We start from the raw sequence: 20,056 nt of genomic DNA on the forward strand, positions 1-20,056 counted from the left end.
TTCAACTAGCACATTCTGCAAAAAAATGAAAATCACAAATTTGGGGGAAAAAAAGTAAAATGCTGTTTTTCTCAGTTTCACCGAGGCCGACATGGTCCGACAATTGCCGTGGCGAGTCACATATGTGTCACGACAGCACATAGATTGCACATGAATTTCACAGTAATTGCACATGAATTGCACATGAATTCCAACAGTAATTGCACATATGACAGAATTGCACATGGTTAGGTCAGTATTGCGAGTGTTCAGGACTAACAGTGTTTGTTATAAAGTCTGACAGCAGCAGGAAGGAAAGACCTACGGAACCTTTCCTTCACACAGCGAGGGTGGATCAGTCTCTCACTGAAGCTGCTCTCCAGAGTGGACAGAGTGTCCTGCAGGGGGCGACACTCATGGTCCAGTATAGATGTGAATCTAGCCAGGACCCTCCTGTCCCCCACCTCCTGCACCGAGTCCAGAGCACAGCCCAGGATGGAGCTGGACTTCTTGATGACTCTGTCCAGCCTCTTCCTCTCCCTCTCTGTGATGCTGCTGCTCCAGCAGGCCACACCTACAGGAGGGCTGATGCCACCACAGAGTCATAGAAGGTCTTCAGGAGTGGCCCTGTCACTCCAAAAGACCTGAGTCTCCTCAGGAGGTAGAGCCGACTCTGGCTCTTCCTGTACAGTGCGTCTGTGTTATGAGTCAGTTTGTGGTTCGGAGGAACACCCAGGCACTTGTATGAGTCACTCTCTCAATGTCCCGTCCCTGGATGTTCACTGGTGAGGGGGCAGTGGGGTGGCGTCTGCGGAAATCCACCACCATCTCCTTGGTCTTCCCCGCGTTGATGAGGAGGTGGTTCCGCTGACACCAGTCCACAAAGTCCTGCGCCAGTCCTCTGTACTCCTCGTCATCGTCGTCCGTGATTAGTCCGATGATGGCGGAATCGTCAGAGAACTTCTGCAGGACACAGCTGTCCGTGTCATGTCTGAAGTCTGCAGTGTAAAGGGTGAAGAGAAAGGGCGTGAGGACAGTGCCCTGGGGCACCCCCACACTGCAGGTCCGAGTGTCAGACACACAGTTCCGGGCTCTCACAAACTGGGGTCGGTCTGTGAGGTAGTCCAGGATCCACTCTGCCAGGTCATACTCCACACCAGCTGTCTCCAGCTTGTCCCTCAGGAGCTGATGGTGTTGAAGGCGCTGGAAAGATCGAAGAACAGAATCCTCACAGAGCTGCCAGGCTTTTCCAGGTGAGAGAGAGAGCGGTGCAGCAGGGAGATGACGGCGTCCTCCACTCCGATGCCAGACCGATATGCAAACTGCAGCGGGTCCATGGCTGAGCTCACGGTGGAGCGGAGGTGGTCCAGGACTAGCCGCTCCAGTGTCTTCATCAGGTGGGACGTGAGAGCCACTGGCCTGAAGCTGTTGAGGTCTTTGGGGCGCGGTGTCTTAGGCACAGGTACCAGACAGGAGGTCTTCCAGACCTGTGCACCACCCTCAGCTTCAGGCTCATGTTGAAGACATGCTCCATAACTCCACACAGTTCATCTGCGCAGGACTTAAGGAGCCTGGGGCTGATGCCATCAGGTCCTGCTGCCTTCCTCACTTTAATCCTCTTCAGCTCACTCCTCACCTGTGCTGCTGTGACAGTCAGTGGTTGGCAGGGGGACCGTGTGCTGGGGGGATGGGTGAGTCCAGGCGAAGTGGGGAGCTGATTGTCCGGGGCAGATAAGCGAAGAGGAACAGATGCAGGGCATTGTCCAGCTGTGGAAGAGGGAGCATGCAGCTGTGCAGGGGGAGGGGCGGGTGACCGATCAAACCTCAAGAAGTGAGCATTTAAATCATTCACCCACTGTAGATCCCCCTCTGTCTGGGCAGGGGGGGGTTGAAGCCCGAGATGGTTTTCAGGCTCCTCCACACTCCCTGAATGTTCTTTTGCTGCAGCTGCTCCTCCATCCTCCTCTTGTAGCCGGCCTCAGCCTGCCTGATCTTCCTCCTCAGCTCCTTCTGCACAGTCCTCAGCTCCTCCTTGTTCCCTGACCTGAAGGCTCTCTTCTTCTCCTTCAGCAGAGCCTTCAGTTCACGGTTAATCCATGGCTTGTTGTTTGGAAAACACCGCACCGTCCGGGAGGGAACAATGTTCTCAAAACAGAAGTTGATGTAGTCCGTGATGCACTCTGTGATGGTGTTGATGTCCTCCCCATGTGGGTCATAAAGCTCAGTCCAGACTGTGGTGCTGAAGCAGTCCCTCAGAGCCTCCTCGCTCTCAGCAGACCACATCCTCACCTCACGGGACACCACAGGCTGCCTGCGCACGATGGGTTAATATACAGGCCTCAGATGTACAAGGTTGTGGTCCGAGCTGCCCAGGGGAGGGAGGGGGGAAGAAGAATGAGCCTCCTTGGTGTTGGCAAAAAACAAGTCCAATGTTCTCGCTCGGAGCTAGCTCACGTCACAACAACACAACGAAAAACGCTCAAATCCAGCCGAAAAAAGTCAAAAACAGTTGAATTAAAAAACTATTCCAGCGCGTGTCCCGATCGTTCGTGAAGTTCCTCTTTCATATAAACGTGTATATAAACGTGTACCGACGACACGCCGTACTTTAGCGCGGCCGGAGGGCGCGGGGGGGGGCTGGTGGGCTCGCTCGGAGCTAGCTCACGTCACAACAACACAACGAACGCAACGAAAAACTCTCAAATCCAGCCGAAAAAAGTCAAAAACAGTTGAATTAAAAAACTATTCCAGCGCGTGTCCCTATCGTACAGTAAAATAGAAAAAATATACTAACTATATTTACAAAATATAGGAGATAAAGCACAATAAGTGTGAGAAAGAAGAGAGAGCGTTTACACCGGGCTGCCAGCTGTACCAGCGCCTTATGACGTATAAAACGTGGAAACATGTCGTTCAGGGTTAAAGGTCGCGGGTGTGGATGTGCGCGGCGTGATTCTACACATGATTCTACACATCGTGGGTGAAATTGTACCTCAAAAACGTAATGAATTAAACTTGGTAATCGTAGCGCGGCCAAAGACGGAAACGGGAATGTCACGATTATCGGGTTTATAAAAAATCTTGATTAATTGGGTCAAAATATTTAAAAAATAGTCGTGAGCAACATTAAGTCGTTTTTTGTTCAATATACAGCGCGAAAAACAGAGGCAAACGTAAATAAACGTTTTTATCTGGCCGTTTTTGTCACGTTTTACTTCATTTTGTTCCGTTTTACTTCATTCTCCATGTTTCTCCACGTTTCTCCACATTTCTCTTTCGTTTCTCCACATTTTCCCGTTTCTCCACATTTCTCTTTTGATTCACCACATTTCCCTTTCATTTCTCCACATTTTCTCACATTTCTCTTTAATTTCGCCACATTTTTCAATATTTTTCCAAATTTTTCCACATTTCTCTATCGTTTGACCACATTTAAAAACTCCAAAAACTAATAAAGCGTGCTGGGTTCACCTGTGCAGCTCGTAATCACAAACTCTGGCCTAAAAGGTTATAAATCGTGCAGTGAATTTTTCTCACTCTTTAGACGCTCTGCAACGTGGAAAATGCGACTGTCTGTTTTATCCATTATCGGGCGCATTAAACACTATTAGTTTGTGGACGGGTGATTAACCTTGACGGCATGAAAGCGGCAGAAACTAGACAAATGTGTTTGGCGGCCGTTATCATCGGTTACCGTGGAAACACACTCGAGGGCTCATGAAAGCGCAAAGTGAGCGTTAAATGATAGTTTGCAGATGACACGGCAGGACGAGCGACTCCTCGATTTTAACATAATGACACCGTATTAAGAGGAGGAAAAAGCTGATAAAACATGTTATTATTCTAAATTGCATTTCAAGACGAAATGTCTGTTCTTGGTCTTGGATTTTATCAAAAACATTTCCCCAAAAATTTGACTTATATACCGTATTTTCAGGACTGTAAGTTGCAACTTTTTTCATAGTTTTGGTTGCGACTTATACTCCAGAGCAACTTATATGTGATATTATTTGTTATTTTCACACTGACAACCACAAGAGGGCGCTCGAGGGTCCAAGCGACGCAGAAGAAGAATCTGCACTTCCTCTTCCTCTGGAGTTTGTGGAGTTGTTTAGAAGTGACACAGAGGAAGAAGAATTCAATGGATTTAGTGATTTGGGGTAAAACTGATGCTTTGGTAAACTTGTTAGCATGTTCTTTATGCTATAGTGATCTGAATAACTGTTCATATGTTGCGTTAACATACCAGACACTTACCACAGTTCTGTCTGTGCCTCATGTAGCTTACGGTGTTAGCGTTAGCATACGTACACCTATTCACCATGTTCTCTCATCTGTTATTATTTCAAACTGCATTTCAAGATGAAATGTCTGTTCTTGGTCTTGGATTTTATCAAATACATTTCCCCAAAAATGCGACTTATACTCCAGTGCGACTTATATATGTGTTTTTTCTTCTCTATAATGCATTTTTCAGCTGGTGTGACTTATACTTCGGAAAATACGGTATAAAGCATAAATGTGTCAAGTGCGATGCCTAAAAAATATAAATAAGTTCTCTCTATAGATCCATTTAGACCTCTGTAAACCTTTAGTAGGTAATATTTCAGAATCTGTACAAAAGGAGCACTGTAAATAAGGATGTCAAGACACAATACAATTGTAAAGACTAAAAAATGATAATCGTGATAATTTCAGAAGATTTTTTTTATTTGAATATATTATTTTTAATTAAATGTATAGAAGAGTGACAATTTTCTAACTAAATTAAGTCTTTATTTTGTTGAGAAATGTGATGAGTTTAGAAGCAAAATTAAAAAAAAATCTTATCAGCCTTTCCTCAGAAAAATAGCAAATTGTCTCAGTTTAGCGAAAAGTAAAAAAACAGTAAAATAAATGAAAACAATAAATAAATGAAAACAATAAAAACTAAAATAAATAACTAAAATAAATATTTAAAAAACTTAAATTAAAGAAAAAATAGAAAAAATAAATAAAGTAAAGTAAAGTAAAATAAAGTAAAATAAAATAAAATAAAATAGTTTGTTGGCTAACTGCAAGTGGAGATATTTGACGCTATCCGCTGGCCCACAATTAAAATGCATATTATTTTTTAAAGTAATTAATTTTAAGACTTGAGCAGCTTCTTTTATTTTAGATTTGAGACGTGTTTTGAGGCCTTACAGGGGAACCTCTCCTTTGACCCGACAGTTTTGCCATTCAGTGACGACATCTGCCATAAAAAGAAGTAACAAATGAATACAAATGGAAGACTAATGATCTACCTGTCGAATGGTCCGGGCCACTAGACTTTCCAGGACGGGCCCTCTGTCTTCATGAAGCAGGTGGACCTCATCTAAAATCAGCAAACGCACGATCTGGGACAGAGCCACGTCGCCAACGCTCTTCCTCGTCACTACGTCCCACTTCTCTGGAGTCGTCACCAGCATCTGAAGACAACGTGAAAACATGAATACAATTATGCTCAATAACAACCAGTTTCACTTTGTTATGGCTCTTGAACATAATGAACATTTAGGCCTCAAAGTTGATCTGAGGTCACATGAGGAAGGAGTGGATCTGTCCAGTTTGGCACCCTCTTTGTTGTCAGTCTGCCCCAGGGCAGCCGTGGACAGAAGTCGTTTACCTCCAGAGCGTGAGGAAGGACTGAATAATGCAGTTTAAAGCGCCTGAGAACTGTAAGTCCAGCTGGATCATTTCTGATGGAAACACCTGGTTTAGACCTGGTTTAGACCTGGTTTAGACCTGGTTTAGACCTGGTTTAGACCTGGTTTAGATCCGGTTTAGACCTGGTTTAAGCCAGGAAAAGACCTGGTTTAGGCCAGGAAAAGACCTGGTTTAGACCCGGTTTAGGCCAGGAAAAGACCTGGTTTAGACCCGGTTTAGGCCAGGAAAAGACCTGGTTTAGACCCGGTTTAGGCCAGGAAAAGACCTGGTTTAGACCCGGTTTAGGCCAGGAAAAGACCTGGTTTAGACCCGGTTTAGGCCAGGAAAAGACCTGGTTTAGGCCAGGAAAAGACCTGGTTTAGACCCGGTTTAGGCCAGGAAAAGACCTGGTTTAGACCCGGTTTAGGCCAGGAAAAGACCTGGTTTAGATCCGGTTGAGGCCAGGAAAAGACCTGGTTTAGATCCGGTTGAGGCAAGGAAAAGACCTGGTTTAGGCCAGGAAAAGACCTGGTTTAGACCCGGTTTAAGCCAGGAAAAGACCTGGTTTAGGCCAGGAAAAGACCTGGTTTAGACCCGGTTTAAGCCAGGAAAAGACCTGGTTTAGACCCGGTTTAAGCCAGGAAAAGACCTGGTTTAGACCCGGTTTAAGCCAGGAAAAGACCTGGTTTAGGCCAGGAAAAGACCTGGTTTAGACCCGGTTTAAGCCAGGAAAAGACCTGGTTTAGACCCGGTTTAAGCCAGGAAAAGACCTGGTTTAGGCCAGGAAAAGACCTGGTTTAGACCCGGTTTAAGCCAGGAAAAGACCTGGTTTAGACCCGGTTTAAGCCAGGAAAAGACCTGGTTTAGACCCGGTTTAAGCCAGGAAAAGACCTGGTTTAGGCCAGGAAAAGACCTGGTTTAGACCCGGTTTAGGCCAGGAAAAGACCTGGTTTAGACCCGGTTTAAGCCAGGAAAAGACCTGGTTTAGGCCAGGAAAAGACCTGGTTTAGACCCGGTTTAAGCCACAAAAGACCTGGTTTAGACCCGGTTTAAGCCAGGAAAAGACCTGGTTTAGGCCAGGAAAAGACCTGGTTTAGACCCGGTTTAAGCCACAAAAGACCTGGTTTAGACCCGGTTAAGCCAGGAAAAGACCTGGTTTAGGCCAGGAAAAGACCTGGTTTAGACCCGGTTTAAGCCAGGAAAAGACCTGGTTTAGACCCGGTTTAAGCCAGGAAAAGACCTGGTTTCTTTGTTCCAGCTGACAAGATGAAAACAGCGGGGGGAACATGCAGGGGACATGGGCGCCGCCATCTTTGTTGTGATGACGCTGCTGGCCGTGTTTCAACCCCAGAATGCATTGCGTAAGACACCGTGATAGAGCGTGACATGTACTATGGACACTTCAGTTGCACCGACGGTGGCAAACCAACTTGTAAAAGGCAATTTAACGACACTTATACGCGTTCTGTTTAGTTACAGACGCATGTGGAGGACCGAATATGAAGACGCACATGTGTTGCTCAGTGCGTTATCATTCCTTTGGGATGAAAGATCGATTTACCAGCGTGATAAAAATATTCGACACGGCGGTTTAGCACAGACCGGTCAGTGAGTCGGCGAAATAATTGAAAAATAAAAGATTTTGACGTTTCTTCAACAAAATGCTGATAATTTTTTTCCAGTCGGCTAGTTTCATACCAGGTCGGTCGGGTTACGGCAAACAAACTTATTATTTTGCCCAGCCTTAGAGCAGTACTTAACACTAGAGCAGTACTTAACACTAGAGCAGTACTTAACACTAGAGCAGTACTTTACACTATAGCAGTACTTGTGAGCAGTACTTTACACTAGAGCAGTACTTTACACTAGAGCAGTACTTGTCACTAGAGCAGTACTTGTCACTATAGCAGTACTTTACACTAGAGCAGTACTTTACACTAGAGCAGTACTTGTCACTATAGCAGTACTTGTCACTATAGCAGTACTTGTCACTATAGCAGTACTTTACACTAGAGCAGTACTTCACACTAGAGCAGTACTTTACAGTGTATGTAACCTGTCAAAATGCAGTTGACGGCGTCGGTTACAAAGTATAACTGGTTTAATCCGGAGCGACTTCCTTCCGTCACAGCCGTCTTAACGAGGATATTGATGTTCATATCGACACTGCCGCGGGGAATAACGGCGCACGATTTGCCGCTCACTTAACTCGGCGACACGGGCAGTCGAGGTCGTCCCTCCTGACGCCGCGTGTGTCGGGCGCACGCCTCATCGACGCCCAATAGCCCGTGTGCCGCCTCGTTACAAACACGCAGCTTAATCATAACGGGGGCGAAGACACACGAGCGAACGCCGCCGACTTCTGCTGAGAGCGAATGATGGAGCGTGGAGTGATGGACACGGCGAGAGAGACAGATACTTTACAGTCCACAGATACTTTACAGTCCACAGATACTTTACTGTCCACAGATACTTTACAGTCCACAGATACTTTACAGTCCACAGATACTTTACTGTCCACGAATACTTTACAGTCCACATATACTTTACTGTCCACAGATACTTTACTGTCCACAACGTAAGGTTCAGATACTTTACTGTCCACAGATACTTTACTGTCCACAACGTAAGGTTCAGATACTTTACTGTCCACAGAAACTTTACTGTCCACAGATACTTTACAGTCCAAAGATACTTTACTGTCCACAGGTACTTTACTGTCCACGCCGTAAGGGTCAGATACTTTACTGTCCATAGATACTTTACTGTCCACAGATACTTTACAGTCCACATAAACTTTACTGTCCACAGATACTTTACTGTCCACAGATACTTTACTGTCCACACCGTAAGGGTCAGATACTTTACTGTCCATAGATACTTTACTGTCCACAGATACTTTACTGTCCACAGATACTTTACTGTCCACAACGTAAGGTTCAGATACTTTACTGTCCACAGATACTTTACAGTCCACAGATACTTTACTGTCCACAACGTAAGGTTCAGATACTTTACTGTCCACAGATACTTTACAGTCCACAGATACTTTACTGTCCACAACGTAAGGTTCAGATACTTTACTGTCCACAGATACTTTACTGTCCACAGATACTTTACTGTCCACAACGTAAGGTTCAGATACTGTACTGTCCACAGATACTTTACAGTCCACAGATACTTTACTTTCCACAGATACTTTACTGTCCACAGATACTTTACTGTCCACAGATACTTTACAGTCCACAGATACTTTACTGTCCACAGATACTTTACAGTCCACAGATACTTTACTGTCCAAAGATACTTTACAGTCCCCATGTACTTTACAGTCCACAGATACTTTACTGTCCACAGATGCTTTACTGTCCACAGATACTTTACTGTCCACAACGCAAGGTTCAGATACTTTACTGTCCACAGATACTTTACTGTCCACAGATACTTTACTGTCCACAGATACTTTACAGTCCACAGATACTTTACTGTCCACAGATGCTTTACAGTCCACAGATACTTTACTGTCCACAGATACTTTACTGTCCACAGATGCTTTACAGTCCACAGATACTTTACTGTCCACAGATACTTTACTGTCCACATGTCCTGGAGGAACGTGACAAACCAGTGAAACCATTAGTTAAACAATGATTTATATTGTACATTTAGATGTTTTTTAATGAAATAAAGGTACAAATATGTTGACCCAAGGCTTCTAGAGTAAAGAATACTCATGAATAAATTTATTGTTGATGAAAAAAAAATTATTTAATAACTCTGCTGTTTTTGTTCTAAAGACAGTTGTTTGTCGAGTGTTTAGAGTCTGTAAAGTCCAGGTGTAATTAGAGTTATCAAAACACAACTATGTCTCTAAGGTCATGTTTTTCATTAATTATGTTTTATAATTAATTATTTCCTTTATTAATCGATTTATCCATTTATTATTATTATGATTATTATAGGTTCAGACACGTCTCCATCATCATTCCGAGCTGAGCGAACAGAAACCACGTTCAGTAAAACAATAACACCTCTCACCATCATCGCCATCAGACTGAGGGCTTTTAACGCTTGCTGTCTCGCCCGACTCCGCCCGCCCCGCCAGCGAGCGGAAAACACAACAATGCTTAATTAATGCAGTGTAAACGGCTTGGCGAGGCGTGCGCGAGTGGGAAGAATAAAAAATCTTAATAAATTGTTTGTGTAGATGCGCTCGGAATCAATCTGCGGCCGGTCATTAGAGACTGCAGCGTTCGGCGGGAGAGGAGCCGCTAATTGGAGCGCTCGGTTAATAATCTAAATGGAGGTGTTCTGGCAAGTGCAAGTCCCTTAATTGACTCGCAAATGTGCCGAGCGGAGAGCGCCAGAGCGAGCGCCCGTGTTTTCCTGGAGCCGTATTAAGTGGACTATTCATCAATGGATCTCAGAAGGAACGGGATCAATCCGGTGAACGCCGAGCAGCAGCGCAAACAGCGTCCCGAGGTTTAAAAGGTTTATTTTAGAACATACAAAGAGAAGTACTGCTTAAAGGGCCCGTGACAGGTTATTACCATGTTCTAATTTGACTATGTTTATACCTGTTGTACAAATAAATGATAGTTTTACATCGATCGAGCAGGTATTTGTGGAGAAAACAATGAAAAAGGCTGCGGAAAATGACAGGAAGTGACATCACACCAGGGACACTCGTTCCAGTCAAAGTTTATGCAGAATTTAAACAAAAGAAACAACTATTTTGACTCTCTAAACATTCATTCAACTAAATAAAGTCGCTCTCATATATTTGTATTGTATTGTTGTATTGTCATATTAAAAAAAAATGACATTAGATGAGTTTTGGCCCAGTGTTTGCTGGGTAATTTCCTAGTGTGATGTCATCAATTACAAACAGGAAGTGGAATTATAAACCTAAAAAATGAGCTGTTCTGGGATGACATTTTTATCATTTTAAGCGAAATTCAAAATATATTTATCTTAATTGCATTTTAGTTCAATGAGGCGTCCGACCTGTAGGGGGCGTGTTAAACACTGAAATAATGGCAGTATGTAAGTCAAACGTACATTCTTAAAAAACACAGAGGACCAAACACAACTCCAGGTATGCTTTTGAATTCAACACATACATTGTTTTATCTTAACTGCTTTTAAGTTCAATGAGTGGTCCGGCCTGTAGGGGGCGATGATATTGACGTTAAATCAAAAACAATTTGCAGAACGCTCGTCTCGTCCTTGTGACTCGTCTGGAGAAACGTGCGTCTCGGCGCTCAAATGCCAATCGGCGAAGTCGTGGCGAACCCAAACTTTGCTTTTAGCGTGTTCAGTGTGTTACCGAGGAGACACGCTAAGGCCACGGCGGAGGACGGCGCGCACGGAGCGATACCGCAACGCCCAATAAACTGCAACTGAACGTTCGGCCAAATTCAAAACACTTTATCTGAAGCGCGTTTCAGTTCGGTGAGTCGTCCGACCTGTAGGGGGCGCTGTAACTCCAGTCGAACTTCCGGATCGGTTTAGCGCAAAGTTAGCGCAAAGACAAAAAAACTGATGGAAACAAATCATTTTCAGGTCACGGACCGACGAAACGATGAAACAAGTGTACGATGAAACGAGGCGTGTGAACGAGCGAAAAAAAACAACCGCGGCTGCAGAGCCCGACCTGTGGGGGGCGCTGTAACTCCAGACGAACTTGCGGATCTGTTTAGCGCAAAGACAAAAAAACTGATGGAAACAAATCATTTTCAGGTCACGGAAGGACAAAATGATGAAACGAGGCGTGTGAACGAGCGAAAACACAAAGGCAGCTGCAGAGCCCGACCTGTGGGGGGCGCTGTAACTCCAGACGAACTTGCAGATCTGTTTAGCGCAAAGACAAAAAAACTGATGGAAACAAATCATTTTCAGGTCACGGAAGGACAAAACGATGAAACGAGGCGTGTGAACGAGCGAAAACACAAAGGCAGCTGCAGAGCCCGACCTGTAGGGGGCGCTGTAACTCCAGATGAACTCGCGGATCGGTTTAGCGCAAAGTTAGCGCAAAGACAAAAAAACAGATGGAAACAAATCGTTTTCAGGTCACGGACGGACGAAACGATGAAACGACGCATTTGTACGAGCGAAAACACGACCGCGGCTGCCGAGTGCGGCGACGAGGGAACAGAAATACCACCGTGTCACTTATTGTAATTCTACCCTTTCGCTTCTGCACGTGTCGGCTGATGTATCGCCATTATTTCATGCGAGACGGGGGAACATTTCAAACATTTGTCGGCGTTGTCGCACGTTAGCGCTCGCGGCGTCGCCCGGTGTATTTTCTTTATTTTATTTTTTTCCCGCTTGGAGTTGATTCCGCGTCGGGAGACATTTTCGGGGCTCGTTGCCGACGCCGCTGACATTTCCTCCGGCGATTACCTCAGACCCGGTAACAGCGTGATTAGTGAGATCTTTTCACACGGGTTTGGTATTTATCAAAGGAAGGTCGATATATCACAGGGAAAGGGACATTTGTGTGTCGAAGCGCCCCCTGCAGGTCGGACCACTCATTACAATGCACTTAAGATTCATATTTGTTGAATTTTGGAAAAAAAAAAAAAGTTTTAAACGTTATCACAGAAAAGCATATTTTTTAGGTTTATAATTTAACTTCCTGTTTGTAAATGATGACATCACACGAGGAAATTACCCAGCAAACACTGGGCAATAATCCTCACTCATCCTCCCATCTCTCTACTTTTCTCTGTTCTCCTCCCTCCTCTTTCTCTCACTCTCTCTCTGTGCTCCTCCCTCCCCCTCCTCCTCTCTGTCCTACTCCCTCCTCCTCCTCCCTCTCTCGCTCTCTCTCTCTCCCTTCTCTCTGTCCTCCTTCCTCCCTCTCTCTCTTGGCTCTCCTCCCTCTCTCTGTCCTCCTCCCTCCTCCTCCTCGTACCATCTCCTCCTCCCTCTCTTGCTCTCTGATCTCCTCTCTCTCTCTCTCTCTCTCTGTCCTTGTCCTCCTCCTTCTCCTCCCTCTCGGTCCTCCTCCCTCCCTCCTCCTCCTCCTCCCTCCGCCCTTTCTCCCTCCCTCTCTCTCTGTCCTCCTTCCTCCCTCCCTCTCTCTCTGTCCTCCCTTCCTCCCTCCTCTCTCTCTCTGTCCTCCTCCCTCCCTCCTCCCTCCTCTCTCTCTCTGTCCTCCTCCCTCCCTCCTCTCTCCCTCTCTCTCTGTCTTCCTCCCTCCTCCCTCCCTCTTCCTCCCTCCCTCTCTCCGTCTTCCTCCCTCCCTCTCTCTCTCTCTCTCTCTCTCTCTTCACGCTGTGACTAATTACTCGTGCTGCAAACGCCGGTCGTAGACGGAGAGAACTTTTGCAGTAAGTGCTGATTCACCGCCGCGTGACATTCAAATAATACTTTATAATGAGGCGTTTTAAGTTGAAGCTTTAGTGCCTTTAAGGGCCTCAACTCTGTCCATTACGCCGCCTTTGTTCTTCAGCAAACAACAGAATTAAGCAGGAGGACTCATATTTCACCATTCGAAGGCCCTGGACTTTTTCAGCTTTTAGACACGGTTTTCTTACCCACAAAAATACCCAAAGTTGTGTTTTTATTTCATTTAAACACGTGAGAGTAATATTCAGACCTTGTGACATCATAAGCAGTTAGTGTGGAGCTAGAAGTGAGTGTCCATGTTTTTAAAGTCCACACACCTTCACCGGATGATTGTTTTCCACAATATATTTGACTGTGGATGTCATAATATCCAACATTCTTTTATTCACATTGTTCATTCAATACTTTACTTTATTATTAAAATGTGAATGTGACAAAAACACAGATTAAAAACACTTTATATTTAGGTTTAAGTTGAATCGTTTGGAGTATAAACTAAATATAAATTCTCACAGCTACACTTTTTAGTTGCTACGATTACATTGTGACTTGAATAATTGATTGAATACTTTTATCAGAATATATATACTATTTGATTTATTTCAATATACGTCTGAACTAAACATTTAAATGTTTTTCGTCAAGCAAAATCTCAGTTGTGTATTCTTTCTTTCAGCTCAGAAATGATGACATCTTTTATGAACCATGTGTAACTTGTATTCTCACGTCGTCTCCATCTATATTAACGTCAGAGTATAAGTTGCACCAGCCAAAAAATGCATCATAGAAAAAAACATTTATAAGTCGCACTGGAGTATAAGTCTAACATATGCTAACACGCTAACACCTTCAGCTACATGAGGCACAGACAGAACTGTGGTAAGTGTCTGGTATGTTAACGTAACATATGAACAGTTATTCAGATAACTATAGCATAAAGAACATGCTAACAAGTTTACCAAAGCATCAGTTTTACCCCAAATCACTAAATCCATTGAATTCTTCTTCCTCTGTGTCACTTCTAAACAACTCCACAAACTCCAGAGGAAGAGGAAGTGCAGATTCTTCTTCTGTGTCGCTTAGAGCCTAGAGCGCCCTCTTGTGGTTGTCAGTGTGAAAATAATATCACATATAAGTCGCTCTGGAGTATAAGTCACACCCCGGGCAAAACTAAGAAAAACGGTGCGACTTATAGTCCAAAAAATACAGTATTTATAACTTTTACACGACCGTTTTATCCTTTTGATTCAGCGTGTAATGTTGTCTGCTCTATAAATCGATCCTCACCCGTCTAAATCCAAGTACAATGCGGGAAACTTATTTTGATCGGGGCAGATTTAGCTTTTACGGCCTGAAACAAACATAATTCAGTTCAACATAAATACAATGAAACGTGTTGCCGCTTATACAGAACATCACGACTGCGAGTCTTTGTCGTTTCCTCCCTTTCCCGCGGCGGTCGGACTGAACCGGGCCGGTCTTTAGACTCCGCCTCAAAGAACCGCCGCTCTGAGCTGGAATTGGCCTCATTTCTGGAACCAAGCCCCGCCTTTTTTTCTTTACCTCTTTACCGTCACGACCTTCAGCTTCTTTCCTTCTTTCTCCTCTCTTCATCTTTCCGTTCTTTCCCTCTTCCCGCCCGCTCGCCGCTCTCTCCTCCGCTTACGTTTCCCCCCCGTCCGTCCTCTCGCTCTCTTTACCTCTCACATTCTCTCCTCTCTTTCTCCACTGTTCATAACTCCTCAAACGGCTTATAAACTTTTACTTTAAGCCGTCCAATCTCTCGCATCCACCTCCTCTCGGATTAAACAGATACGCCCTTTCATTCTCTCAGTCTTTCGTCTCAGAAATCACCTCTGCCTCTCGATCGGAGCTCCGGGTTTCCCTTTTCTGACCTCGTTCTATTCAAATATGATCTGCGGCTTAAAAAAGGAAACGTATGAGAAATGAGGGCTTTATGTTTCAGAACTAAATCCGATACTACCGAAAGTGAGACGCGAGGATGATGATTTGATGTCGCAACAGACGGGAGATGTCTCAAAAATGTATATATCGGATTCATTTGTAGACTTTGTAGCGTAGCGGCGATTGGCCTTAAAGTGCCTATGACGAGTTTTATTGATTTTCAAATTCTGACTTTATTTGGTGTATTTATTTATACCTGTAGTACATATAAATGACATTTTTACACCGATCGAGCAGGTATTTGTGGAGGAAATGTTGAAAAATCTGTAGAAAATGACAGGAAGTGACATCACACCAGGGACACTCATTCAAAGTCAAAGTTTATGCAGAATTTACACAAAGAAACAACTTTTTTGACTCTAAACATTAATTCAACAAAATAAAGTCGCTCTTATGTATTTTTATTTGTAGAATTAAAAAATTGTGACATTAGATGAGTTTTGGCCCAGTGCTTGCTGCGTAATTTCCTAGTGTGATGTCATCAATTGCAAACAGGAAGTGGAATTATAAACCTAAAAAATTTGCTATTCTGTGATAACATTTTAAAAAAAAAATTGGGGCAAAATTCTAAATACATTTATCTTAACTGCATTTTAGTTCAATGAGTCGTCCGACCTGTAGGGGGCGCTTTAAAGGACAAAATATGATGCCTTATTTGTATTATTGTTAGCGTTTAAACGTGCTCTTTAATACCTTCAGTTTGGTAAAAAATAGTCGCCGTAATCCATTGTGGAAAAAGATTCAGTCACAATCATCCGGACACTATCAAACACAACTTCATTCGTTTCCCACGGGACTGACTGTGTTTTCGCGCCATCTACAGGTCGCAGAGGGAATTGCCCAAACAACATATTTCACGGCACGTTTCAGGCCGTCGCACTGGTCGTGATTAGTCGAGAGAAAGTCCCGGAACGAGTCAGGAGATGATTTGTGTATTTAAAAACTGCAGAAGATTCTCAGAGCCACGTCACAGGCGTAAGGATGTCGAGATTATCAGGTTCATCAATAATCGTGATTATTCAAGTCGCAATGTAACTGTAAGAATTAAAAAAATAATACTGTATGTTCCGGACTATAATTCGCACCCTTTTCCATAGTTTTGGCCGGGGTGCGACTTATACTCCAGACTTATACTCCAGAGCGACTTATACTCCAGAGCGACTTATACTCCAGAGCGACTTATACTCCAGACCGACTTATACTCCAGACCGACTTATACTCCAGACCGACTTATACTCCAGACTTATACTCCAGACTTGTACTCCAGACTTGTACTCCAGACTTGTACTCCAGACTTGTACTCCAGACTTATACTCCAGACTTATACTCCAGACTTATACTCCAGACTTACACTCCAGACTTATACTGCAGACTCATACTCCAGACTCATACTCCAGACTCATACTCCAGACTCATACTCCAGACTTATACTCCAGACTTACACTCCAGACTCGTACTCCAGACTCGTACTCCAGACTCGTACTCCAGACTCACACTCCAGACTCACACTCCAGACTTATACTTATAGTCTCCAAATCAGACTTATACTCCAGACTTACACTCCAGACTCATACTCCAGACTCATACTCCAGACTCATACTCCAGACTCACACTCCAGACTCATACTCCAGACTCATACTGCAGACTCATACTCCAGACTCATACTCCAGACTCACACTCCAGACTCACACTCCAGACTTATACTTATAGTCTCCAAATCAGACTTATACTCCAGACTTACACTCCAGACTCATACTCCAGACTCATACTCCAGACTCATACTCCAGACTCGTACTCCAGACTCGTACTCCAGACTCGTACTCCAGACTCACACTCCAGACTTATACTTATAGTCTCCAAATCAGACTCATACTCCAGACTCACACTCCAGACTCACACTCCAGACTCATACTCCAGACTTACACTCCAGACTCATACTCCAGACTCATACTCCAGACTCATACTCCAGACTCATACTCCAGACTTACACTCCAGACTCATACTCCAGACTCATACTCCAGACTTACACTCCAGACTTACACTCCAGACTTACACTCCAGACTTATACTCCAGACTTATACTCCAGACTCACACTCCAGACTCACACTCCAGACTCATACTCCAGACTTACACTCCAGACTCACACTCCAGACTCACACTCCAGACTCACACTCCAGACTCACACTCCAGACTCACACTCCAGACTCACACTCCAGACTCACACTCCAGACTCACACTCCAGACTCATACTCCAGACTCATACTCCAGACTCATACTCCAGACTCATACTCCAGACTTATACTCCAGACTCATACTCCAGACTTATACTCCAGACTCACACTCCAGACTCACACTCCAGACTTATACTCCAGACTCATACTCCAGACTCATACTCCAGACTTACACTCCAGACTCACACTCCAGACTCACACTCCAGACTCACACTCCAGACTCATACTCCAGACTCATACTCCAGACTCATACTCCAGACTCATACTCCAGACTCATACTCCAGACTCACACTCCAGACTCACACTCCAGACTCATACTCCAGACTCATACTCCAGACTCATACTCCAGACTCATACTCCAGACTCACACTCCAGACTCATACTCCAGACTCATACTCCAGACTCATACTCCAGACTCATACTCCAGACTCATACTCCAGACTCATACTCCAGACTCATACTCCAGACTTATACTCCAGACTCATACTCCAGACTCATACTCCAGACTCATACTCCAGACTTACACTCCAGACTCACACTCCAGACTCATACTCCAGACTCATACTCCAGACTCATACTCCAGACTTATACTCCAGACTCACACTCCAGACTTATACTCCAGACTCATACTCCAGACTCATACTCCAGACTTATACTCCAGACTCACACTCCAGACTTATACTCCAGACTCATACTCCAGACTCATACTCCAGACTTACACTCCAGACTCATACTCCAGACTCATACTCCAGACTTATACTCCAGACTCACACTCCAGACTTATACTCCAGACTCATACTCCAGACTCATACTCCAGACTTACACTCCAGACTCACACTCCAGACTACTACTCCAGACTTACACTCCAGACTCATACTCCAGACTCATACTCCAGACTCATACTCCAGACTCATACTCCAGACTTACACTCCGGAAAATATAGTAAATGTGACAATTTTAGAAGTAAAATTAAGTCTTTTTAAGTCAATTAATCGTCCACAAAATAGACCTAAACGCTAAGAACGTTTTTATATCCGGCTGTTATTGTCATATTTAACTCCATTTTGTCTTCCAGAAAGTCAAATTCCCTGAAGCCGGTCACAAACGGGAGGAAAAGTTACAAGAGAACAACAGAAAGATTTCACTGTTGTTTAGTCTCGATAATCGTGAATAATCCTTGGATGGAGATGATTGAAATCGTGACATCTTTTATTAAACGCTTTCACAGCACGTTTCTGATCATGTTATAATATTACTGATGCAAAAAGGCTCAAAAACAACTAAATATCCAGCGATGCGTGGTGTACCTGAGTGCGTTGGATCTCTCCCTTGCTCAGCTGCATGTCCCCGGTCAGCTCCTTCACGGCGATGCCCAGCGGCTCCAAGCGTTTGCTGAAGTAGTTGGTCATCTCGGCGGCCAGGGCCTTCATCGGCGCCACGTACACGATCTGCACGCACAGGCGTCAAAAAGACTTTAGAACGGTTTGACAGTGTGCACGTTTGTCTTCATCTGAACCCGGACGGAGAGAGGAAGTTACATTAGACCAGCTTTATTTGTACAGCGCATTTTCATAAACAAAATTGGGTAAAATAAGTGTTTTGCAGAACAAGAAAAGATCCATTGAAATGATGATACAAACAACTACATTTATATAATTATGCTAACGTTTTATGCACTTGACAATTGCAGCCGTCGACAGCCCACGATCTTCACAGACAAAGGCAAGACTTTATTTCCCTGTTGAATGTGCGGCATTTTCAGAAGAAAAATCCAAAAGAAAAATCCATAAATGTTCAGCAGAATTTTGTTTTAATATTATTGGCCCTTGAATTTGCTTAATTCAACAACAATCTTCATATAGTAATCTTGCCTGAGCTCCATCTGCATAGAAATTATCAGCCGGTAGAATCATAAAATATGTTCATTTTATTCATTTTATTCATTTCATTCATTTTATTCAATGTATTCATTTTATTAAATTAATTAAATTAATTCATTTTATTTACTTTATTTATGTTAGAACCAAAAAAGAATCATATTTGCATAGTTCTTTTAATGATTATTTCCCTTTCATCTCTGCTTTATTGTTATTTATTTTATCAGTTTATTTTAATGTATTTATATTTATGGATTTATTTATGAATTCATATTGCATTTTTCAGGACACTTGAAGACGCTTGAGAAATCAATAATTAGACATTTTAAGATTAAAGGCACAAATGTAGTAAAATGAAGTAATAACATATGAAACTCGGCTAAAAAAGAGAATTTTTGTTGATTTATTTATTTCCGATTCAGGCGTATAACTTGAGTCTGGTTTATGGACATTTGTGAAAACCCCGTCTGTCGTAACATGAACGAGGCTGAAAAACACTCCTTATCTCGAGTTAATGATTAAAAACGGAAACTTTATTCTGTCGTAACGCGCTGCCGTTCTATATAAAGAACGGGACTTTGTCTAAATTATAACAACACAGAAAAAACATGACGATGGTAAGTGTTTGAATAATGCAAGATATTTACTATTTATCTTTATTTAATGTGGCAAAACCGGAAGGAATCGTATTTGCACGTTTCTTTTAATTATATGTCTCTTTACTCTCTGCTTTATTGTTACTATTGTTTTGTTGAACCGTCTGTCAATAGAATATATAACTGACGGATAAATTAGGCTCTCTGAAGTAGATTAAAGGAGAATTACTGTATTTTCCGAACTATAAGATAAGATATGCCTTTATTTGTCCACACAATGGGGAAATTTCGATGTTGCAACACAAGTAGATACAGAAGAAAAGAACAGATGACTTAAAGGAAGTTTTAAAAAACACTCTTAATAGAAAAACTCTTATAAACA

General features: G+C 43.4%; 1 protein-coding gene across 1 annotated transcript in view; it reads right to left on the reverse strand.

The window, feature by feature from the left end:
• ascc3 (activating signal cointegrator 1 complex subunit 3) overlaps positions 1-20,056 on the reverse strand; it is a 227,263-nt gene that overhangs the window by 107,543 nt on the left and 99,664 nt on the right. Inside the window, exons 10-11 of the mRNA XM_072461519.1 lie at positions 18,509-18,649; positions 5,265-5,429 (exon numbers count right to left, since the gene is read on the reverse strand). Of these exons, the coding sequence (XP_072317620.1) occupies positions 5,265-5,429; positions 18,509-18,649 (306 nt within the window). The remainder of the gene's footprint in view (positions 1-5,264; positions 5,430-18,508; positions 18,650-20,056) is intronic.

The sequence above is a fragment of the Eucyclogobius newberryi genome, unplaced genomic scaffold (genome assembly GCF_026437365.1).
Source record: "Eucyclogobius newberryi isolate DKJ021-1_F unplaced genomic scaffold, fEucNew1.0.hap1 SCAF_3, whole genome shotgun sequence".
NCBI lineage: Eukaryota > Metazoa > Chordata > Actinopteri > Gobiiformes > Gobiidae > Eucyclogobius > Eucyclogobius newberryi.